The sequence below is a fragment of the Schistocerca piceifrons genome, chromosome X (assembly GCF_021461385.2).
Source record: "Schistocerca piceifrons isolate TAMUIC-IGC-003096 chromosome X, iqSchPice1.1, whole genome shotgun sequence".
Classification (NCBI taxonomy): domain Eukaryota; kingdom Metazoa; phylum Arthropoda; class Insecta; order Orthoptera; family Acrididae; genus Schistocerca; species Schistocerca piceifrons.
This window is the reverse complement of record NC_060149.1, coordinates 319,545,344-319,571,975: the sequence shown is the minus strand read 5'-3', so window position 1 is coordinate 319,571,975 and position 26,632 is coordinate 319,545,344. Positions and strand designations below refer to the sequence as shown.

Below are 26,632 nucleotides of genomic sequence, written 5' to 3'. Positions count from 1 at the left end.
TTCTAATTTTTTTCTCTGCACTGCATTATATGAATCAGCAGGATTAAAATAAAAGTCTTGTGGGCCGAAGTTAAAGTAGAATGGATCAACAAGAGAAGTTATAAGTGCTGCCTCGGATCCCTTACAGCACATAGCATCACCTTTAGTCACTGTTCACAAACCAGACAGTGTATTATGCCTTTGTAGTGACTTAAACATGGTAAATGCTCAGTTTATTGTGGGCCCATAATGCCTTCCACATCCTGATGAATTATTTTCAAAACTGGCAGCGATCAGAGTTTCTCTAAGATCAATCTTTAGAAAGATCATTTTCAACTTCTTATGGATGAGGTGTCTAAAGCCATTCTGGTATTAAATACTCCTTATGGCCTGTATCCAGGTTACCTTCCAGTGTTGCCAGAGCACCAGGGATATCACAGAAATTTCTAGAACTAACTATGGCCAACATTCTACAATATGTTGATATGGTAGTGACAGGAAAAACTCAGGAAGAGCATATGTCAAATCTCTGGCAAGTATTTACATCAGAGCTGGGTTAAACTGTAACTTTTTAAAATGCACCTCCTTTTAGACTTCTATTAAGTATATACTAGCCAGAAAGGACTTAAATCAGTATCAGAAAATGTGGCAGCCATTTCTCGTATTTGAATACCAAAGCACATAAAGGATTTGCAGGTTTTTATGGGTAAAGTTACGTATTATACCAGATTTATCCCCAAAATTGTGACAATACCCCATCTGTTGAATGAACAGCAAGAAAAGGAATCCTTTTCCTTTTCCCATGCTCTGTGGATTGTCACCAAGCATTTCTTAAGCTGAAGCAACAGCTTCTAATCACTCAATACCTAACCTTGTATCAGCCTCATTTACCTCTCATGTTAGCCATGGATGCATCACCGTACAGCATCAGGACCGTTATATTGCATAAGTACCCAGGCGGTTAGGAACAGCCTATCGCATTCACTTCTAAGATGCTTACCACAACATAAGAAAACTATTTTCTGATTGTGATGGAGGCACTGGCAATTATATTTGGTATCTAGAAGTTCCGCATTTTCCTGTATGGCATCACATTTCATCTAGTCCAGATCGTAACTCATTGTTGTCCATATGATACATCTTGGCTGTAATACAAAGTTGCCTGAATGGACACCTCAGAAGTTAGAACAGTGGCCTCTTTTCTCGTCAAATTTCCAATATTCCATTTATTATCGTACGTCAGCTTAACACGCAAATGCCGATGTGCTGAAAAGATTCCCTACGGGTCCAGATGAGGAAACTGGAAAAAAAATGTTCTCGCACTGTCACAGAAAAGTCAGTGGAAGAGTTTCCCATCACTTAGAGAGATGTCTCAGCAGTCACACATAAGAGTCTACTCTTGAGACAGGTTTGCCAGTTCATACAAACTGGCTGGACGCATGTACTTCCTTCAGCAGCATACACAGAACTTCATTGCTTTTCTATCACAATGGTATGTCCTCCACTTTTTCAAAGGTCTTCCATTGTTGAATCAGAATGGCTGCCAGTGTTGAGTATTGATTCTGGAGATTTTGCACTCCCATATAATTCAGCTCTTATGTTAGTCCCACTGGGGCATATCCAGAATGAAGAATCTTGCCCAGCAATACATGTATTGACCATATGTAGGCGAGAACGTCACACAAGTGGTTCAAATATGTCAGATTTGTCAGTCACAGCAAGCAGCACTGCCCCATATCTATCAGCTGTCTACTATCCGGGAGATAGGGTGCATGCAGATTTTACAGGCCTATTCCATGGGGCCATGTGTTTGATTTTGATAGATGCATATTTTCACTACCCATATGCACTAAAAATGCAACAGACCTTGATGGAAAATATCACTAAGGACTTTGCAAAAAAAAATTTCTACTTAAAGAGCCCCATGTACCATTATCAAAATAAAGTTTTGCAGTTTACTTCTGCGGGTTTGCCGTAGTTTTGTACCCAGAAAGGAATTACACATGTTACCATACATCTGTTTCACCCTGTGTCTAATGCCATGAAAGATGGTCTTGTAAGAACATTTAAGACAGTGATGGGAAAAATCTTGACATCCACCCCTACTGTTTCTATACTGATCTCAGTTTTATCCCCATACTAGACAACACTGTTCCGAGATCTAATCCCCGCAGAACTTTTGCTTCTACACCCTCATTGTTACTTGCTACACACATAAAAAAAAAAGTTTTGCATCACCCTGGTTCCCAAACTCTTGGAGTTAGACGTTCACTGTGGATATTGTATCACAGACACAGTCCCTTTGACTGTTCAGAGATGTCCCTAAATCTGCCAAAAGATGTAAACAACCATGCATGAGCAGCGCCTATTAGAAGGAGGGGGTCCAACAGCTGATCAGTTTTAGTCATTCCATCAGGAAGGAAGTACACAGCTCGTGTCGTCTGTAGTTCAACCATGTCTAGATGGCCAATACCGCAGTTCGATCGCGTCCGCATTGTTACTTTGTGCCAGGAACAGCTCTCAACAAGGGAAGTGTCCAGGCATTTTCGAGTGAACCAAATTGATGTTGTTCGGACATGGAGGAGATACAGAGAGACAGGAACTGTCGATGACATGCCTCGCTCAGGCCGCCCAAGGGCTACTACTGCAGTGGCTGACTGGCACCTATGGATTATTGCTCAGAGGAACCCTGACAGCAATGCCACTATGCTGAATAATGCTTTTTGTGCAGCCACAGGACGTTGTGTTACGACTCAAACTGTGCACAATAGGCTGCATGATGTGCAACTTTACTCCCAATGTCCACGACGAGGTCCATCTTTGCAACCATGACACCATGCAGCACGGTACAGATGGGCCCAACAACATGCCGAATGGACCACTCAGGATTCATTCTCTTCACTGATGAGTGTCGCATATGCCTTCAACCAGATAATCGTCAGAGACGTGTTTGGAGACAGCCCGATCAGGCTGAACATCTTAGACACAATGTCCAGAAAGTGCAGCAAGGTGGAGGTTCCCTGATTTTTTGGGGTGGCATTATGTGGGGCCGACGTACAACACTGGTGGTCATGGAAGGTGCTGTAACAGCTGTACGATACATGAATGCCCTCCTCTGACCAACAGTGCAACCATATTGGCAGCATGTTGATGAGGCATTTGTCTTCATGGACGACAATTTGCGCCCCCATCATGCACATCTTGTGAACGACTTCCTTCAGGATAATGACATCGCTCAACTAGAGTGGCCAGCATGTTCTCCAGACCAGCATGTTCTCCAGACATGAGCCCTATTGAACACGCCTGGGATAGATTGAAAAGGGCTGTTTATGGATGACGTGACTCACCAACCACTCTGAGGGATCTACACCAAATCGCCATTGAGGAGTGGGACAATCTGGATCAACAGTGCCTTGATGAACTTGTGGATAGTATGCCATGACGAATACAGGCATAAATCAAGGCAAGAGGACATACTACTGGGTATTAGACATACTGGTGTGCACAACAGTCTGGACCACCACCTCTGAAGGTCTCACTGTATGTTGGTACAACATGCAACATGCAATGTGTGGTTTTCATGAGCAATAAAATTGGTGGAAATGATGTTTATGTTGACCTCTATTCCAATTTTCTGTACAAGTTCTGCAACTCTTGGTACCGAGGTGATGCAAAATGTTTTTTGATGTGTGTAGATTTGTTACAGCCTCCATCAATACAAGAATTAGAAGGAGAAGCTACACTTTTTAAGGTGGGTGTCCCTGTCTGGGTGTGCACATTTAGACATACTTCTAGCTGGATAAGAAGATCCATTTCAAACCAGATTGGCTGCCAGATGGTCGTGGTCACCACACCTTGAAACATCATTTGCTGGCACTGCAACCAGCTCCATTTGCACTATCTGAGGCAAGCTCTGCCTCTGGATCTGCCACACCAAAGGGAGAAGCCTACAACGCCAACTTCAAGAAACAACAAAAGTGGACATAAGGTTGAGTTCCCAGACAATACCCAAGAACTACAGACATATGGCATTCCCGGTTCTCCATGCACCATCCATCACCTCTATGTACCTGGAAAAACACACAGGACGACTTCCAATTTGTGCTGAGTCTGATGTCAGGCCCACAGACCACTCAGAGACCATCAGCTACCCAACAGTCCAACCCACCGTCACCTCCTGCATTTCTAGCTTTTGAGCTGAGAGTGACACTTCTACCACCAACAGCATCACAAACCATAGCACCTACCTTTGGGGCAGGCTACACTGCACCCATGCACCCACCTTTCCTGCCCTGCACCATCCAGGAAGGCTCCAGCCCTATTGACTTCTTCAAAGGGGGGGGGGGGGGGGGGCACAATCTTGTAATCCAGCCAGATATATTGATAGATCAACTGATATCATTATGCATATATCTGGTGAGGTTGCTAGGAGTGGAATGATACATCTGTCGGAACCACTTGGGTACACAAACGTGGCAGATTTAAGGACTGTCACAGTGGACTTATTTATGATGACCTTCTGATACGATGCTATTTTCTGGTGATTGATTTGGACTGAATTACTTCCAGCTGTTGGCTTGCACACAGTCATGTCTATTTTCCTCATGTGGTGGTGTCTCCATTCGACCTCATGTCATACCTACTGTGACTCCACTGACAGCATATGCGTGCACCGAGACAGTGGTTTGTATTAGAGTGTTTCCCAGCCTGATCAAGCTTCAGTGTCCTCCAGCACAAATGTTTGAGTTACTCAGTAAATCTCTACAGCACTTTAATTGTCAAGAGATATTCACATCTAGAAGTCTTTGTTTCTGTTTGGTTCATGAAGAGTCATGATCCATTATTTTCTATGATTTATTAGTACTTAACTCGTGTTCAATAAAACTTGTGTTGCTGAAGGAGCACATGTAGAACAAGTCCACACATCACAATGTAAAACTGTGAGTAAGCCTGGTGTCTCAAGCTTCCAGTTTGCATACTGTAATACACTGATGAGCCCAAATATTATGACCACCACAAAATTAAATAGTCTGGTGATACTGTGGGAACATAACATGGTAAGGAAAGTATGTAAGCAGAGCAGAGACAAACAGGGAATCATTCTAGAGCCAATACAGGCTGTCAATGGGGAAATTTACTAACATAAGCTACTCTGGCAAAGGGGGAGGTTGTTATAGACCAGCAACAGTATGGCAAATTTTATGACCTTTCGTCATTTTAGGAGAACTATATTTTTTCCGTGGCATTGAAATGAGCCTTCAAAGAGGCCTTCAGAAATATAACATATGTGGATATGTGACACTTGATCAAATAGTGACAAGGTATACAGCACCACAAGCAACATTCCTGCGGTCAGGTGAATAGGTTACACAAACATCTGCCTTACAGTACCAAATGCAAGAAAACACATACTGCAGATACAGTTTAACTGCACTCTTGAATTTCCTCAGTCTGGGTTCTGCTGATGTAGCAATCAGCCAACTTCCTCATGAAGCTATTCAGAGATTCATAATGTCTACAACAGTTATGGTTTTTGCTTGTGGTGAATGTCACCAAACTATTACAACAGCAGTGCAGTTGTATGCTGAAACCTATCCTTATTGTGCTCAGCCAATGCAATCTGTCTTTGCATGCATATTACAAAATTTCAACAAACTGGAAGTGTGGAGAATGAAATATGTCAATGAAAAAGATTAGCAATTGCTGAGAGAAATACAAATAACATTTTAGCATCTGTAACATACAACCTACACATCACTATGAGGCAGCTTGAAAAATGCTCTGAATACTATGATCAACACATTTCATCATTTTTACATCTCACTCCATCAACATATTCATGGCAATGACTTTGAATATCAATTACAGTGCTGCAAGATGTTTACACAAACTGCAGAGTGAATCAGCATTTCTATTTGAGATTTTGTACACAGATAAGTGTCACCTGCAAACCATACACAAATCAGTCTTCGCAATATGCACTACTGGTTAGTCCAAAAACCACACTGGCTAAGAGAAGTGGATAAACAACCACCTTGGTTTGTCAACATGCAGTGCCGGATTTTCAAGAATTGCTTCATTGGACCATTTTATTAATGAGACTCTGACAACCACAAGTAGCTTCTGTTCCTAACAGATATGCTGCTGAAATTACTGGAAGACTTCTCACTTCACACCAGCCCATGTGGTACCAGTGTGATGGATATACCACCCACTCCGCCCAAATTATTACAGATCTAACAGAATATTTTGTGTTTACTGGATTTGTAATTTGGGAAACACAAAATGGCTGCACAACCACTGGACTAACATCTTTGTACTTTTATCTGTAGGGAGAATTGAAACAAGAGTTCTGCAAGGACACACTTACAACTGCCAAAGATGTGAAGTACTGTACTGTACTGTGAAATTCATTAGGCAGTAACGTCTGTCCTACATCATTGTAGAGCATGCATCAGTGTTCAAGGTCAACATTTTGGGCACTTGAAATGATAATCACAACACTAAACATACAAACTGTAACTGAGTTACATGTTTGCTTGTACTTGGCACTGTAAGGGAGATATTTGTGGGGCCTCTTCTTCAGATGGTAGGAGAGGGGTGTTAAGTACTGTTACCTCATTATATCTGAACAAGTTCCACACATGTTATGTCATTGACTTCCTCTTCAAACTCTTTGCAAGGTCACAAAAAAGTATGTAGTTCTATTTTTAAAAAAAAGCTGGTGTCATAAGGCAACTATAAACAATAAAAATTACCTGTGAATGTCTGAAAATTTGATATATTGTCCACTATAACTTAGTGAAAATCACACCTTGTTATTTTTACTCATTCTGGATAAATTTTGGGTGATTTCTCTTAGCTGGCTCATCCTATATACAGGGTGATTTTTTCCACTGTGGACAAACTCTTGCGATTGATCTATCAGAGGATATGGAACAAAAAAGTTCTAATGAACTTATGTCAGGAAATGCATGGTTTCAATGCTAGAGACCATTTATTAAATCATACATTGTTACAGAGACTGTGGTCTTATGCGCATTGTACCATGCAGCCACAGTCACAATATGTGTTGAAAATGGTTTCCATGCGCCTCAACGCATACGTGTACACGCTGTAGCATGTTCTGTCTCACATGTTCACATTGGCCAGGCAGCCCGCAAACAGTGTCAAATGCAGCATGAATATGATGCTTCAGTGTCCCCTTATCTGGAATAGGCTCCACACACGATACTTTTGAGATGGCCCCATAACCACAAATTGCACAGGTTGAGAACCAGTGAATGAGCAGGCCATGCAACTGGACCCCCTCGTCCAATCCAATGAACAGGGAAGACACAACTGAGTTGCATCTGGACGTTAATGGCATAGTGGGCTGGAGCACCGTCATGTAGCAGCCATATCATCCTTCAAGCCATCAATGAGACTTCTTCCAGTAGGAGAGGCAAAGTCACCCGCTAGAAACACCGATAGTTCTGACCTGTTAGATGGCTTGGAAGGAAGACTGGTCCATTAAATATGGTTGCCAGTTATGCCGGCCCACACATTCCGGCTGTACTGACGCTGATGATTCGCTGTCACCATACCATGGGGGTTCTGCATACTATCCCACAGATAACCATTATGAAAGTTGAAGGTAGCACTCCACGTAAAGGTGGCTCATCTGTGAGGTGGCTCATCTATGAGGTGGCTCATCTGTAAATAGGATGCATGATATAAAACCCAGAATTGTGGGTGCCTGGTGAAGCAACCAGTGACAAAACTGTTCCCAATTTGGAAAGTCTGTTGCTAGTAATCCCTGCACACACTTCAAGTAATAAAGGTAGTAACAATTGTCATGGAGAATGTTACCCACGGTTGCCTGGCTTACCCTGAACGTCAGGCCAACTGCCTGATACCGACATGGTGGTCACCTTCCACAGTGTTAATCACATTTTCCTCCACGTCTGGTGTCCGAGCATTTCAGGTACATCCCTCACGATTTTCTGCTTCCTGGAACGACCCTGTCTCAGACAAATGGTGAAACACTGTTGCAAACACTGAATGCTGAGGTGCCCGCCACCCGTTGCCATTTGCCTTTCTGTAAGTACACACCATGTCGGAGAGCTCTCGATTCAAATAGGGAACCAGTCTGACAACGGTGTATCACAGCCACTATAAGGCGAAACAGCAAGAGAAGTGACTCGGACACTACATTACCAATTACTATGGCAAGAGCGGGTGCTAGGGCATGACGTATGAGGAGCAGTAATATCCTCTAGGAGGAAACCAGACATACTGTAACTGTGGCTGGCTGGTACAGTGCATATTAGACCACAGTCTCTGTAACAAAGTATGATTGAATAAGTGGTCTCTAACATGGAAACCGTGCATTTCAGGACATAAGTCAATTGGACATTTTTTGTTCCGTGTCCTCTCATCGATCAATCCGTAGAGTTGTACACAGTGGAGAAATCATCCTGTATAATTTCTGCACCGAGGTATTTGTGGAGGACAAAAAGTTGTAGCTGCAGGAAGATGGTAAAGCCTGCATGCTCCTGTGGTCTATGGAACAGGTTAAGATGTAACTCAAAACTAAGTATACTTTATCGTTATACCTAATGAGGAGGTCTTTGGATGTAGTTTACTAAAAGGAGCTGGAAGGCATTTCTTAAAACCTCCACTCACTCACCAGTTATCCTGTCAACTCTGAAGCAGTGCATAAAAAGCCTATAGTGTAGGTTATACAAGATTAATGGGTAGTGGCTGGGTATTTGACAGATAATTACCACACAGTTCACAAGTACAACTAGTGTCAGACTCTTGGCAGTGGCATGCCAACCTCTTCTAGAAGCCCACTCATGGAGCTTGTCTGACACCATCCATATTTTTGCTATATAGTTGGTTTTCAGCTGGGATATGTGTAGCAGCCACATTAGTTTGTTACCAAAGAAACAACTCAGGAATTGGAATAGCTCAGCCAAATTTAAGAAATCATTATTTATGGAGACATCAAGGTGATGATGTACTGCCCTGAAATGGTGAAACTACATGACATGTTTCTAAATAAGGGGCATAAATAGAAGGGGAAAGGGAGTGGCTGAAAATCAAGCATTAGCTATCCAATTGGCTTACTACAACTGGTGTTTAGCAGCACCCACTGATGTAGTGCTGCAGTGTAGATAGAAATCACTCACATATAGTGACTGTGAAACAAAGGACCTGACCACAATAGCAAAAAGGGTGACACTTAGGACAAATCTCTGGAGTATTCTATTATTTTGTATGTGTTAATTGTTGAACACAAGTCAAGGAGACAAGAAGTTCTGGATAAAAGCCGAATTCCCCATTTACCACAACAATGGTAGTGCCAAGCAGTGTCGTAAACTTTCTGAAAGTCAAAGAAAACAGAAATTAAGTGATGAAGGTGCACAAAAGCATTTCTGGAAGTGGATTACAAGCACAGCAGATGACAGGTAGTGGATTACAAGTCACAAATGGCCATTTGTACTGGGACAGAAATTCACAGAATTCGAGGCACCATAGCAGACATTGGTTCGCCATCCTTTCAACTGCGTCGCACAGTTCATCAGGCAGATTGATCTATAATAGTTATGAAAACATGGGTCCTTCTCAGGTTTCAATAGTGTAATGACAACACTTTTTCTTCAGTGGAAAGGAAATTCACCTCTCTGCCCTACATGACTGAAAATCCTAAGAATATAAATCTCACTCTTGAATTTCAAAATGTTCCCAGCAACATGGATATTCAAAGGTTCGTGCTTGCAGCCAGTTGTCATTTACTACACTCCACAATATTTTGACTGGGCATCTTCCAGTCATCTTCAAGAAAATCATCAAAAACAGAAGAAGACTATCCTCACCCCTCAATTTTTTAGCATGTTGTGTGTATTCTGTGCATGCTATAAGATTGTGGTGACAGGCCGATAACACTACTCGGCAGGCTATGTCCTTGCTGGTGGAATTGGGCAACTCACCTATCATCACGATTAGTGCTCCATAAAGTGTGTCACACCATCACTTCTGTGATTTGCTCCAAATGAAGATGACAGAGTATGCCAATGACTACAGCAAGTGACAGCCACACGGACAGCTGAGTTCCGTAATTTCACCAGTGAGAGCACTGCCTGCCAGGTAGAGTGGTCAGCCAGTCACCACAATCTCACATATGTGCAGAACAAACACAGCTCACTAATAAACTGTGGGATGGGGAAGGTCATCTTCAATGTTCCACAGATCACTTGGAGGTGACTGGCTAGTGTCCAGTCAAAATATCATGGAGTGTAGTAAACGATCACTTGTCTGCATGCCCGAAACTGTTAAAAATATTTTACTCTTGATGCTAAGGTGTTTGATCATCTCAATATGAATTCCGTCAGGATCTGGAGCTGTGTCTTGAAACAACGCTTGTTAACTGTGAAGCTCTCACTCACAAAATGGGTTACTATTGAACACTGGTCATCATGTACAGAATGACAGGCTGACATACTGCTACTTGTTTATGGGGAAAAAAAAATACAGTGTGATAGTTTTTGCTCAAGTAGTACAGCACAAAGTGTTGACAATACCAAAAGGGTTCACAATAGTACCACCATTAAATTCAGTTCTGACCACTGATACAAAAATATAATGGCCACAGAAATGACAACAGTTACACCACACCTATGAAGATGGGATATGTCCTCTCATGGATAACATCCAGCTTCCTTTTCTCCTTTCTTATTAAATAGCATGCCTTCATGTACAATATTTTTAATGTGATCAAGCTGGTCATGGACGATGGTTTTTATACAACTGAAGTGGCTGTTAGCACACTCTGGTGGCTGCTGCATTCTCCTCAGACCACCAAAGTACAATTTTCTGATGGAAAAGAGACAAGATACAAGAACTCGTCTTTTCAGCAGCATGTACAAGTTTCCAACATCATCCTGCAGCTAAAAGCTGAAAAATGAGCTCTTAGGAAAGCAAAGTGAATCTACTGGTTTCTGGTTTGGAGAAGAGACGATAACTAGATAATGGTCACTGTCACACATCTGATCATGAATGTTCCATTGAAACATGGTGTAAACTAAATTACCAATCGACACTGGTGTATGTACTGTGTCTTCTAGTCAAGTGTGTTAGTTCTCAAAGATTAAGTACACAGAAGTAAATCCCAATAGTTATTTTTTCAGCTATATTATGTTTTCTGGGCTTACTTGTACAGCTCTACAATGGGCTGAGTGTGTTGAAGTCTCCCAGTTACAGAAACAACTGTAGCAGCTGTTTTAGTAGGTCATCAATGTATTTATATTTAATCACACTGCCTGATCAGCAGAAATGGTTGCTTGCCATTAGACTTTCATTTACCTTAACATTAACAACTGCTTCCAGTTCAGTGTCTAGCAGTGAGCACATGCACTTGCACAGAGAGAGAGAGAGAGAGAGAGAGAGAGAGAGAGAGAGAGAGAGAGAGACATTCTGCTGCTATTCATACACTGCCCGCACAAGAGGTATGTCTGTTTTTATTTCCTTATACTTGGATAGTGCTGAGTCAGTATATTTCAAGCCTCCCGATGAAAGTTTTTTCCTCAAATTTTTACTTTCTTTCCTACTGTTATTCTGGCACCCAGTGAAGGGCTCAAAGTAGTAGAGTTGCCTCAGGAACAGAAGATGAGCACACTCATTTCATCTTCTTCCCCTGTAATTCTAGAGGAGACTGGGGTTTATCTGGCTCTGTCACTGAAGTAGCAATGAAGGAAAATGTATTCTCTTGAAGGTCAGTGTCTGTATGAATAGAAGACTAGAGTCTGGAGTTAAAAGTTTTGACAATCTTAGTGCAGTTGTGCCGCATGCAAATTTCCTCACAGAAATGACAGAGGTCAACAGCAGACTAACATGGTGATGTATCCTATACCTCTAGATTTCTTTCTTCTTAAACGTGGGACATATCCTTATTGGGGAGAGTGCTGTCCAGGAAAATTTACACATACCGGAGCTCATTCAGAATGTGCTCTCTCGTGCATTGTCTTCTGCAGCCTTCACACGTTTGTAGGCATGTGTAGAGTGTGGGAGGAAGAGGGAGAGGGGGGAGGGCTGTATAGTGAGAAGATATATGCCCAAAACTCAGACACTTGAAACAACTCGTAATCTCTGTCCCTGCAGAGTGAGTTGCATTATTTCTCAAAATATTCACCAAGAAACTCTTGCCCAATACAAAAATTTCATCATCAATTCATCAGACAAGACTACAGCTGTAAAGCACAAAAGCAACATCTACACCAGATAGGATTTTTGGAACATCTCCAAGATCAGTGTAATGATTATTGAAAAAAGGTAAGAACAGGTAGAATTTTAATTTCCATTGCAACTTAAATAGCTTAAGTACTTAACAAAGTATATCAGTGAAATAAACATACCAAATACAGATAACGGTGGTTGTTCTCCAAGGCCTTTACAACAACATCAACAGGAACTCTATCTTTCTCCAAAAACATATTAATAGCCTGTTCAGAGTCTAGATCCATCAATTCTTCTATTGTGTCATAGATTGAACTGTACAGATTGTGTTCCTGGATCAACTGGAAGGCATCCTTATGATGCAGCCTACAATGGAAAGGTATTTTTTTAAACAGAAAAAGAATCCAAAAGAAACAATTATTTCTTAGTTTAGGAACTTACTTAAGGTACATAGCGAGAGCCTTATCGTGTTTGTGCTCATGGGAATATAAGATGGCCAACGCTTCCAACAGTAGTGTCTTGTCTGTATCATTTACCAGCAGATGTTCCAGTACAGCATTCACAACAGCAGGAACATTGTAAAGTGTTGGTGACCATTCCTTCACTGTTTTCAGAAAGCCCTGAAAAATAAAATACAGTTCATTAATTACAAAGAAATATGCTGTATTTCATAATCACTTCATAAAATGTCAAGTAAAATGCAAAAATTAATTGATCACAATTAAGACACACACATTAATGACATGCATTGACAAAAGAATTAACTCAGATTTTTTTTTGTTTTTTTTTTTAATAATCATTATGTAAATAGTTAAATTTTATTCCCTACAGCCCTGTATTACTATGAAGAGATTATGACAGGTGACATGTGTGTGTGTGTGTGTGTGTGTGTGTGTGTGTGTGTGTGTGTGTGTGAGAGAGAGAGAGAGAGAGAGAGAGAGAGAGAGAGAGAGAGAACACTGCATGTAAGGCACTGATGCCCAGTAACTCCTGTTTTTGCAAGATCTGCAGCCTGAGCAGATGACAATTTAAATCAACATGGGGAGTATGGTAAATAGACTTTTTCTTGGAGAGCCATTCCATCTCTACAAATTTGTGCAACACACATTATGGCGGGAAAAAAAGAAATATTGACAGTCACAACTTTCAAAGTATAATTAGTTTTGGTAAAATATTTGTAAGCAAAGAGCAGTCTGATCCATTCCAGTGCTCCATGAACATTACATTAAAATCCAGGTTATACAGTGCACCTATGCTCCATGACTGCCATGACACACGTCAAAAGTTACAGTACTTTTTGTGTCTCCCAATACAAAACTCCAACTGAATGCTTTTTAAGCAGTGTAAATTTTGCACTTAACACTTGGTGGATCAGTTTATTGTTTTCCTTCATTACTTGAGACTTTTGAAGTGAAACTGGTCAATAGTAGAAATGTTACTTTTGGGATACTGAAACTTTGGTGACATCCAAAGTTTTTAAGATATTTACTTCAATGAGAAAAATCCACTGAACTACATACATTCCAGACAACCAAAATTTTACCGTTTCATATATGTCCTCTTGGCTACAAAATAATATTCACAAAGGAAAGAATGGCTGCTTCAGTTCTAGAAAGTTTCCATGCTATCACAGGTGGACAACGGGTGTCAGTAATATGGGGCAAGAATACTTCAGTGTTTGAAGATTATCTATGCCTTCCATCATGAAGGGCTTCAGCTGTCTGCACATGCTTATCAGGCAGTTTCTTTGCTCAGGCTGGTGAGCTCCCAGTACACATCTACTGACATTTCCTCAACGTAAGCCACACATACAGATTCTTGTTTAATCAGCACTCACTGGTATCCCATGTAGTTCTCTAAGCTATCATGAATACAGGATTTCTGCAAAAGTAGACCTAGTGACCCTTGGCATCAAACCAGAATGCAGTCTTTACCTTAAGAGTTTAGGTTGGTTGGGTGGTTGATTTGTGGGAGCGGATCAAACAGTGAGATCATCAGTCCCATCGGATTAGGGAAGTAAGTCAACTATGCCCTTTCAAAGGAACCATACCAGCATTTGCCTGAAGCAATTTAGCGAAATAATTGAAAACCTAAATCAGGATGACCAGACGCATGTTTGAACCATCGTCCTCCCAAATGCAATCGTGCTAACCACTGCGCCATCTTGCTTGGTAAGAGTGTAGGCTACTGACATCATGAAGATCAAAAAGGTTAAGATTTATTTTAGATTTCCTTCACTTCCTATGGGACAGTTCAACAGATTAAGATTGTTAATTAAAATTTTACATTGTTTTATATTGGCACTACAGTGGTGTACCTGTCAACAACTTTGGTTGCTGTGTAATTTACCCAAAACATGACCTCAGAATCAGCTTACTGGATAAATTTGTCATCTATGAAACACAGATATATGTATGCAAGATCCTTAAGGCACTGCTACAGATTAGATGTAGATGAGCCAAAAAATCCTCATCTACTATGACTCCCTCAGTCACATCATGCTATTCATTACACAAGGACATGCTGAAAAGTAATGCTTCCAATTTTTTAATGTGAAAACTCTTAAAGCTTTTTAAATAAAACGTGTTATTAGCATACTGCATCTTTATTCTTCATGTCTACATACTTATTTCTCAACATAGTCACCCTGGTGACAAACACATTTCTTGCAATGAGAGACCAGTTTGTTGATACTGTCACTGTAGAATGTTTGACTTAATTGACAGAGCCACAACCTCATCTCTGCTTGCACCACTTCATTACTATCAAAGTGCAGTCCTCGAAGGTGTTCTGTACGTTTTGGAAACAAATGAAAATTGGATGGGGCCACGTTGTGACCTTATGGAGGCTGATCGATGACAGTTAACCCGAGGCACTGGATTGTTGCCGATGTTGCACTACTCATGTGTGCTCTGACATTGTCATGCTGAAGGAGAGGGTGTTCCATGTGTGGACAAACCCTTCAAATTCAAAACTCGATTACAGCACACTGTTTCTCAGGCACTGATGTTGTTTCATTACACACTGCCATGTTACATGCTACAATGATGAGCCCTCTAATGATAAAGGGCTAGAAATAAGTAGACATGAAGAATGAAGAAGCAGAATATTAGTAATTTTTGTTTTATTTAAAAAGGTTTTAAGAGCTTTCACTTAAGAAATTCAAAGGTGTTACTTTTCAGTGTGCCCTCATACGTACCCAGCAGACAAGGCAGTCTACAAGATTCACAGTTACCTCCTCTATCTCTACTTTAGCAACTATGAAGTTACATGATCTGTTGCTGCCATTTGGATGAGACAGTTGTAATTCGGTGCTCTATCCAGTTTGGTTGACACTATATATGACCATTTTCTAGCCATTGTCCCCCCCCCCCCCCCACATACACTGTAGCAGCAGACCCTCTACAGACTAACTGCTGTTACCATTGATCTTTCCAGTCACACATAACAGCGCACTATTGGGCAAGTAAACTCATTCCTTGGAAATCTTAATCCTTTGTTGGTGGTGCACTGTTCTACACATTCTCCTAGTGTGAATTCACTTAAGCTGTTCTTTTTTTGTGTTGCAGTGTTCACAAAACTGTGCAAAGTAACATCTTATTGAGTGTTGCTTTTGAGATACTACTTAGTTTCACATGTGCGCACATGTACACACACACACACACACACACACACACACATTCTCTAGTGGCCAGCGTTGCTGCCTCTGGATCACGAGGTCCCGGGTTTGATTCCCAGCCGGGTTGGGGATTTTCTCTGCCCGGGGATTGTCATCATCATTTCATCATCATTTCATCATCATCATCATCATTCGTGACAGTGACTAGATTGGATTGTGTAAAAAGTTGGACTGTGTAAAAATTGGGCCTTTGTACGGGTGCTGATGACCACGTAGTTGAGTGCCCCACAAACCAAACATCATCATCATTGCCAACACACAAACACACACACACACTCTCTCTCTCTCTCTCTCTCTCTCTCTCTCTCTCTCTCTCTCTCAATGAAAACAGCTCTATTACCTTTGGGTCCATTTTCAAGTACTCGTACAAAACCATTTCATATATGTGAGGGTCCAGAGAAGGTTCTCCTCTCGGCAAGTATGGGCTCACAGCTCTTAGTTGATGCAGCCGAACAAATTTAAACACTTCTTCTTCCCAGAGCCTCTTGTCTCTCCCTGAATAAAAGGAATGGAAAAAAAAAAACATAACTGCATTCTAATTAAGAACAGAAATCATCCACTACCAAAGTACAGACGCTGGACTTACCGAGTATTTTAACACAAAGCTCTGCTGCTTCTTGATATCTTTGAACTGACAGCAGGTGATCAAGATACGCTCTCCCAACATTCAACAAATCATGCTTTTTGAGATCACGTCCTTCAAACTGGATAACAGCCTCCATTGCAGCCTCATACTTTCTGAAAATTTTCCACAACATGGGTACAGGAGAAAAATTAACACAGTGTAACTTCAAAATGAGACAACATACAAATTCATGTGGATTGCCATATTCAGTGACTAGCATTACCTAGGGCCTACTGTATATTCCTTTGTGAATTAACTAAATTGAAAACTTATCTAGAATGAAATATAAATGTGACATGCAGCTGCCTTTGAATGAAAGATATTTTACATGAAAAAGGAAAAAAAACATAGGTTTAAATCATAATATGAGCTATTGTTTCACCAATAAAATTCTCTCTTCCTCTCTCAAGAGAGAGACAATTGATTTTAACAGTAATCCATGTTTTATTATGTACAGAAAGATAGAAAAATGTCAAGAAAGATTCAAACCCTTCCATATTTAGCAGTGCATCATGGGCACAACATTTCTGGAAATATGGCAGCAGCAGTTGCAACTGCAAAAACTGCATATGATAAACAGCAATGCCAGTTTGTGAACTTACTGAAAGTGCAGAATAATTTACTGAGGTACATACTGGAGTGACATATGGTTACATTAGCATTAACATTACTGGTTACTACAGTGATGTTGACACCACATGTGTTTCCAGCTTCTGATAAGATGAAGGAAGTTTCAAATACTTTTCTGCAATGTTTTATCATGTTTTTCATGCCAGAAATATTTCCATTACTGGCAACCATTCAGTGTGTAGTCTTTAATTTTTTATGCAATTGTGCATCTAGTTCCCAACCTGGATGTTTAAGCTAGCACAATGAGAAAGTCAGATCACTGTCTACATTCTCAGGACACCAGTATTCAAAATTTTTGCATCTAAACAATGTATACTTGACAGTGACTTAGGTGTAGTAGGACAGTATCCTTTACAATATTGATCTCAAAGTTAAATCTGCTCTATCCATGAGTAGCTGGATATCAGCACGTGTCAAAACCCAGGAGAGAAATGGGAGAAGTCACAATGCAGAAGGGCTGCCTGTGGAAGAGAACACAATACCAGACGATAGTTGAACTAAACACGGCTGGCAGATGGTGGACAAGACAGGCTGGGACAAGCCCAAAGCAACCTATGTAATAACAAGGTGCAAAGCAAAAACCTTCATGACAACAATGTCAACAGGTCAAGAATAAAGAGAGAGAGACAGAGACAATCTGATATGCGACCAGAAATAACAAGGTAAGCTAGGTCATTATCGAATAATCTGTAGTACAGCAATGACTGCAACTGAGAAAATCACACACAAGTACAGAACTGACTGACCATTTGCTGGCTAGTCACATTTATACTGGTCACAAAGAATTCTACTGGCATTGTATTCGCATGGCAAGGTGGATATCGCATGCGTAACCCCCCCACCCCCCTTCCCCAAACACACACACTGTGAGCATAGTGCTGTGGTGACACTTTGCCCTTTGCCCTCTGTCGGCCATCTGAGACCATGTCCTCCAGGGAGCACTCAACACCCGCTTAGCTCAATACCAGATTCCCCCCCCCCCAACACAGATGCACATAGGTAGAAATGCCCCAGCTGCTGCTGTGGGAGTGGAATGGAGGTACAGGCAAAGATGTGGTTCCTTTGACTGCCAGCTGCAGGAAGGGGGCTGTCCAGCAGCATTCCTTGGGACATCACTGGCAATAGGTATGCCAGAAGGTTCCACTGATCCATGGAGATGCAGAATGCATCACCAATGCAACACTGGGGAGTCATACACAGCCACCAGGAGTGCAGGCCACGGTAACAGATTGTCATCAGAAGGTGGCGGAGGAAATGGCAGCAGATGCAACGGTTCCACTCGAGGTTGGAGCTGGTTGTTGTGGTGAGGCTTGAGCCCCTTCTGAGTTTGCATTGATCTAACTCACCATCTGTTGGTCTACACCAGCATCGCAGTCTCAGTACTCCCACAGGAGCAGGCCCACATAGCTGTGTCAGGCACGTAATGCTAGGAGGGACAGGAGTGGTCTCTGAAGGGGTCAGCATCAGAAGATGAAGCAGGATCTGCAGTTCCACAATGAGCAACCACATCAAACCCAAAAACAGTCCTGCAAAATAGAGATGGACACTTTGCTAATGGAGCAGATGGGTAGGCTAAGGGCCAAAGATTGTGGGAGTGCGGCCTGGTGCTGGGCGCATGCTATGCAGCTGTCTGCAGCTTTCTTTCAGTGTCACTCTTGACTGCTGGCCAGTACACATGCTGGTGAACTAATGCTTTCATGTGGGATTTCCCCCAATGTTCCTTGTTCAGCAAGCTCACTATCCACTGGCTCAATTCTGGTGGGATCTCCACCCAATGTGCTTCAGTCTTAGTGACCAAAAGCAAGACATCATTTACAATGGAAAGCCTGTGAGAAATACATTTCAAAGAGTTAAGCTCAGTCGTCAACCACTGGGTGAGGTAAGTTGGCCAACCATGAGTCACATACTATGGGACCTGCCACAAGGTGGAGTCCCAGCATGTGATGGCAACAATACAAGCAACCATAGCTGGGAAACCATCAAAAATATGTTGCTGCTTGGTGTCAATGTGAAAGTTGGTCGAAGTCAGGGTCTGGCCCAGTGGATAGACACGACAATGTGTCAACATTGGAATGCTGTGCCATGGGCTTTTACTAGAAGGTATAATTGTATTTACTCAGAAACAAACTTCAGCACTGGAGGCGTTTGGGGTGTCCATTCTGGGAGGCTGGAGTGCAGCCCGAATAATGCCACCAACAGCACGTGATCCATAATTAGAGAGAACTTCATCCCAAAAAAAGTAGACATGAATTTGTTTTAATAGCAAACACTACTGCCAATGTCTCTTTCTGGTCTGGCAATAGTTTTGCTGTGCTGGGGTAAATGTCTTTGACTCTTACATTACAGGCTGTTCTGAGCCATTCCCATTCCTGTGAAACAAGACCATCCTGGTGCCATAGGCAGACGCATTGGCTGCCAAATCCACTGGGTGACTAGGAGTGAATGGTATGAGGCAAGGGACTGATTTCAGCATGGCTTTCAATCCAGTAAAAGTCCAGTCACCGGCAGGGGTCCAGTTGTAAGGCACACCACTTTATGCAACTGATTAAGGGGTTGTGCAATGTGAGCTGTGGGGGATAAGAACTTGGAATAATATTTGACTCTGTCCAGAAACACCTATAATTTAGTTATGTTCACCGCGCAGGGTAGGTGGTGATTATGTTTGGATTGGGGGGCGCTCAACTGCGCAGTTATCAGCACCCGTACAAATTCCCAACCATTGCTCAGTCCAACCTCACCACTTGCATGGATGATGATGAAATCATGTAGACAACACAAACATGGGCAAGGTAGGGAATCTATTGCGGCAACATTCCGATCAGTGGGACTGATTCCTTCTTTGACAAGCCAGTGCCCCAAATGCTGCACTTTCAGCTGAAAAAAGCCTACACTCCTCCAAATGACAATGAAGGCATGTATCCTGCAGGATTGTGAAAAGCACACAGAGGTTTTGCAAATGATGCTGGGGGCAGAGTCCCATAACGATGAGGTCATCCAAGTAATTGAAGCAAGTCAGAATACGCTGTGTCAGTTGTTCCACAAACCTTTGGAAAATTGCAGGGACTGAGGAAATGCCAAATGTGAGTCACTTGTAAATCCAAAAGGCTTAGTAATGACAATGATGTTCGGCGATTCCTCATCTATGGGTAATTGAAAGTAAGTATCAGCGAGGTCAATTTTGGAGTAGAATTCCCCTCCAGAAGTTTGGTGAGGAAGTCTTCTAGCCAGGAAATAGGATAGGTTTCCACCTGTGACTGGGCACTGATTGTACCTCCACATGATTGGTGAGAACCATTGGGCTTTCTGATGATTACTAGTGGAGTGGCCCATGTGCTAGATTTCACTGGGTTGATAACCTGATCAGCCTGTAGACAATCTTGTTTCTGCTTTACAGCAGCACATAAGGTAACTAGAATTGGTCTGGCACAGTAAAAACAAAATGTGGTATCTCGCTGAAATAGAGGTGCAAGCACAGTGCAAAGATATTCCAGTCCCTGGAAAGGGACTGCAGTTGATAAGACCTTGACTTCATCAGAGGTAGAAAACCCACGCCACATAAAAGCATCAAGGGCAAAATTGTTGACAGCAGATGGGTAGTCATTGACAAATAATGTAATGAGCCACGTAACATGTCTGTAGGCCGCAGTGATTGAGAACTGCCAACAGAGAGGAATAGAACTATCCCCATAGACCACCAAACGCCATGAGGGTGGGAACAACACAGGCAAGTCCAGATCTGCACGTCACTTGATTCATAAAAGATACGGTGGCTCCTGGGTCCATCTGGATACAGACTTCCTGGTGAGAAATGTGAAGCATGAAAAGCAATTTCCACGTGGAGGGGTCACCAGGAGTGACTACTGAATGCAGGGCATGTAAGGTGTCAGGTCACTAATGAGGTGGTATGAGAGCGAGTTGCACAGTTTTGACACACTGAACGGAGATGCACCCGTTTGCCACAGTGTGTGCAAGACCCGCAGTGATCTGGACAGTGTGCTTGGAAGTAGGTGGAAAAACAAACCAGGCACGAAGGGTGTGGTCTCTGAAACCATCAATGAAGGGGCAACTGGAGGCTCAGATACCACAGAAACGTCGGACAATGACAAATCACAATGTTGCTGCAACCTGGGTGTCATCCAATGCCTGTGAGATGGAGGTGGAACTCATGGTTGCGCCTTAACTGCCACAATTTGTGGCCTCACCAAAAGTTGTTTGTCAGCAGCCTGCAAAATTTTGACAAGGAGTGCAATGCACAAGATGTCCTCCTACAACCGGTTATCCAGTTTCAATGACACTGTGCTACTCTCCGGATTGGGTGCCAGCTGAACTGTGATATTATGAATCGAGGAGTCTGTGTAGGAAGCCTTGCAGCCCTGACCGGTGCAAGTGAAATCGTTTATGGCACTGATGAAAATAAAGCCTGAAGGCAACCACATGATGATAACCACATGGAAATAATAACTAGTCAACAGAATGAATATCTACTGAAAGGAGAGCATGACGGGATCAGACAGAGGTCTAATTTTCAAAGCGGAAAAAACATATCTGATAATCCCATGACAGAAATTACGACTGCTGCAATGAATCATCCATGACATGAAATGCCTTGAAATGTTGCTTCAGGTGATGCAAATATGTGTCTCAGTCCTCTGCAGTGTCACTGAAAGACAGAAATGATAGAGGATGGAAGGGGGTGTCATTAGCTCAGGGTGCTGAAGACTGGAGCAAATGGTCTCACATGCTCGGAGTTTGTCCACCTGAAGCTGAAGCTACTTTTGTATCAAGCCTATCTGTAGCTTTTTCTGCTGCATTAGTTGTTGCTCCAGCAAGCAAATCAATTTAGTGTCCATGCTACTGAACAACTGCCTCCTCACCAATGCTATATCCACAAGTGGCTGGGTATCAGTGCACGTCAGAACCCAGGGGAGAAATTGGCGAAGCTGCAAGGCAGAAGGATCGCCTACAGAAGAGAACATGATACCAAGTGATAGCCAAGTTAAACACAGCTGACAGACAGTGGACAAGACACAGACTAGGACAATCCCAAAGCAGACTACACAACAACGAAGTGCAAAGTAAAAACATTTGCCTCAATGTCAACAGGCCAAGAACAAAGAGAGAGAGAGAATCCAAAATGTGACCAGAGAGAAGAACCGAGTGCTAAGCAAAGCTATTATCAAATAGTCCATAGTACGATGAGGATGATAGTAACTGACAATATCAGATGTGAGTACAGAACTGATTGACTATTCACTGGCAATGCTATGCCCACTATCGACCATCTAGGTCCATGTCCTTCGATGGGCATTGAACTCCCGTGCAGCCTGACACCAGAAAATTGATACAGTACATCATCATCACCATCACCATCATCATGAGATCCTGTGTCACCCTCACAAAAGATGCATCTAACTCATTTAGGAACATAGTTAGTAACACCAAAACTAAAGTGTAAGACCACATTTGCCCAAGAATGTGGCATAAAAAAGACACGCTTCCACAACATTGTATGTAAACAAAAATTCAAGTGTAAGTTGCGGCGGTGGTGGTGGTGGTGGTGGTGGTGGTGGTTGTAGTAGTAGTAGTTCACAATGTGTTTTTGTAGTCACAGCTGCCATTAATGCCCACACCACAATACCACGTACTCTATGCTTGAAACAAGCTTGGATATGTAGCTGCTGTCTGTAACTAAGGGACACTGGTGTCTCCATAACCTTAACTAAACTTATTGGCACATCAGCTACCCATCTCTGGCTGTAAGAAACAAAGTGTGGTAACTTACAGTAAATGGCCTATTGCTTTAAAATGCCAAATCACAGTTGTAGTAACCCACAATGAAATGTGAGGGTCCTTGTCTTGAACAATGGACCACAATTCATGTCAGCCAATTTTCTACAGCTTTGTACTGCCAACGGCATACACCATGCAACTACTGCTCCTTTTCACTGTCAAGTCTAACAGTGAAGCAAATGGTTCATTTGAACATTCAAAAGTCACATGGAGAAACTCCACTCCTCTCACACATGGGAGGAGACCATAAAAGATTTTTCTTTCCTCGTACCATTCTTTGGGAAGTCGCTGGCACAATTATTACACAGTTGTTGTCACCATACTCTATTGCATCTTTTGCGACTGTCACAGAAAGAGCTCATTCTGCCAAGTCATAAAAAGTTTCAGCTACAAGAAATAGTTGTTGGAACATGATGTCATCAAGAGTCTTGGGTTGTTTGTTTTACGACGTTCAAGGTTCCTCTGGACTGCATAAGTGTGACCAGAGATTGAAAATTGTGGAGTCGCTGACAGTCCTGCAACCTGAGCCAATGTCTATAGAGGCACCATCCCAGACACTCACAAAGTGGATACTGGGGTGTGGAAATACAGCTGCCATCAGCTGTAATTACACTTCCTGTCTCCTCATCTTCATCCGCATTCAGGTCTCCCTCCACCATAATCACGACACAACACTGCATGACGACGGTCCAGAGGTTTTATGGGTGGGAGATGGGGGTGGGGGATGGATGTGGTGTTGTCCAAAGAACAAGATCCTGTGTCCTACAGGTCCTATGCCAAAGATGGTAGGGTAGTCGCTGCCTGATGTAGCAATGAATGAAAACGTCTCAAGAGGTTCCATATGCCACTGCTGTTGGAAGAGTACTTATGTTGCAGTGCAGTGCCACTCAGGCCACTCTGCAATCATTGTTTATGACAACAGCAATGTCTTACTTCAGATCCACCAACGTATGCTGTATCAGAAGTCAGAACAGTATCAAAGTTTATAGACAATTGTACATGGAGAAGAGACTATCATTCTGTGTTGTACAAGTGATTGAATTCACTGAAAATAACAAACATATGGTCACTCCTGTGTACATTAATTGCTCCATGTTAAGTATTTCAGATTGTTCAAGTTTTGATAAAGTGATCTAATATTTTGTATGTATTTTTGTATGCATTTGACCTCTTCCAGAAGTAAATGTAGGCTGGCTAGAAGCCACTACAGTGCTGTCATGAATGTCTCAAGCATTTTTTCATATGGCACTCCATCCATAATATAATTAAAGGACCCAAATTAGCACCATGCCCCATAAAATGAATGAAACAAATACCCCCTCAGTTACATACATTACATTTTTATTATCAAACAGGAAAACTAAGCAACATACCCATGTTCAATGAGCCACTGAATGCGATCATCTGCATCATAAGGGCTTGCCACAACAATATCTTTGGGGCTGACAATAAAGAAGCGATTCTCTTCAATAAGACATTCTGAAAGGAAAATAATATTTATCTGTCATTAATCAGTATTTTTAGAAAGATTAAATAATACTCATTATATAATTAAGACAGCAAAATAAGAATAAGAAGACTATTTCAAATGTGAACAACAATGGAGGGGAAACAGATACCATGAAAGAGCAGTTGACAGTATCAAACTTTAATAAATGGAAACACTGCTCAGAGAGCAGAAATGAATCTTCCAATTTTTGGCATGGGAAAATGTTACATGAAAAGAGAATAGATATAGACCTACAAGTTGAAAAAAATCCAAAGGTATGACAGCAACACATGAGGGTACCACATGCGTAATAAACTATATTGTTAATCAGCAGATTCAAATCACCATCCATTAAACTTAATTTAGGTTTTCCACACTTTATTTTTAATTACTGTAGGCAAATGTCAGAATAGTTCCATGTGAAAGGTCACACTTGATTCTGCCCCCCTCCCCCCCCCCCCTTTCTTTGAGCTACTAAGTCTGTGGTCAATCTCAAATCATCTTGATACTGAATGGACATTGAACACTAACATGCCTACCTTCAATGGCAGCATAGTGGATGGGAGGATTCATCACATTTTCATTTCTTCTGAAACTTTTTTTATTATAAGCTTGAGTCAAGACAATATTTTGAACACAATTCTCATTAAATAGTGTGTCTTTTTTTTCTCTCTGTGGTCATCATATATCTAGTTGAATCATAGTTGTTGAACAATAGCTGGCAATTTAATGCTAACATTAGAGTGTAGTCAACACAGATGAACTCTACATGGCAGGACTACTACACTTTCATGTAAAAGATGCAAGCAACATTTTCTGCTTTTCACACACAGCAATACAAGTACATTGTGGAAAACAAATTTATGATAAGAAGATGGGGATTTGCAGTGGATAATGGTGCCCATGCAATGCTGTGTTCCTTGACTTCCAGAAAGCATATTACACAATTTTGCACAGCCATCTAGTGAACAAAATATGAGCTTGCATAACACCAGACCAGCTCTGTCACCAACAGGGTGAAATCATCAGATGCAAAAGCAAATTTGGACACACCACCAGGGAGTATTGTAGGCCATTCCTGTTCACAATAAACAGGGTGATTCAGCTGCCCCTATCGATAGGTTTCATGCAACAGGCAGTGCCTTCAAATACCATGTGTGAGATTTTCATATTCTCCTGCTCATTACCCGCAAACTATTAGTCCTACAGAAAAAAATGAATAGGACCATTTTGTAGGAAATTGAATGTGGTTTTATGTACTGCCACACATTTGTTGGACCGTAACTCAAAATGCAATGAATATGGCTATTTACAGCTGAACTTTAGATTGCAAGAAAAACAAAAACTAATGGTATTGCAATTGATTGCTGTGTGCCTCTCCTTTCTTATAGTTTACATTTTCTGCAGACAACAGTTCCTTATGGAATAAAAGTTGGTACTCGATATGTTTTTGCTAGAGGCCATAGTTTTCATGTTACTCAAGAAAAATGTAGAAAAGTGGCCTTCAAACACAACTCTTGCTCCCACACTCAGCCCCCACTGGTCAGGATTTCTAGTGTGTTGTTCATAGGACTCCCTCCTACCACTGAACAAAAATTTATGATAGCAAGAATTATTTAGCACATTCCACCTTTATTGGTCTTCATTGACTGGCCTTACTTATTACACCACCAGCTTAGTCAAGCAGTTACAAATTCTAAAACTGATATTTGTGTAAATTTTACCTAACAGTTTTATGGATTTTAGCAGCATAAAATAAACAATTACATTGCTGTATTTGCCAGGTTTTCTGACTATGAAACTACTGTGCTTGTAAGAGCTGAGTTAGAATCGGATTGTCGATGTAATTATTTTTACCATGATGTTTACAAAGTCAGTTTTCTTTTATTACCCTCATAGGGACATTTAAATCAATAATGTTAACAAAATAGATGACTGTGCTGGTGGTGTAATAGCCCAATTAATAGAGACCAAAAAAAGTTGAATATTGGGAATAGTTTGCACTGTCGGAAATTTTTGTACAGTGTTAGGACGGAGCACCATGGACAACATAACAGAAACCCTGACTAGTAAGGGATGAGTGTGGGGAGATGGAGCTGCTTTTTGAAGGTAACTTTTGTACATTGGATAACTCAAAAATCATGGCCTCCAGTGAAAATTTATCCCAGTACAAAATTAGCTACATTAAATTCCCTACAAAAAGGTCCTGTTAAATCTTTCT

General features: G+C 41.6%; 1 protein-coding gene across 2 annotated transcripts in view; it reads right to left on the bottom strand.

Moving 5' to 3' along the window:
* Positions 1–26,632, bottom strand: part of LOC124722938 (vacuolar protein sorting-associated protein 41 homolog) — a 145,768-nt gene that overhangs the window by 46,767 nt on the left and 72,369 nt on the right. For both annotated transcript variants that reach the window (XM_047248101.1, XM_047248099.1), the window contains exons 8-12: positions 24,296–24,401; positions 16,464–16,615; positions 16,218–16,372; positions 12,640–12,818; positions 12,378–12,564 (exon numbers count right to left, since the gene is read on the bottom strand). In XM_047248101.1, coding sequence (XP_047104057.1) covers positions 12,378–12,564; positions 12,640–12,818; positions 16,218–16,372; positions 16,464–16,615; positions 24,296–24,401 — 779 coding nt within the window. The remainder of the gene's footprint in view (positions 1–12,377; positions 12,565–12,639; positions 12,819–16,217; positions 16,373–16,463; positions 16,616–24,295; positions 24,402–26,632) is intronic.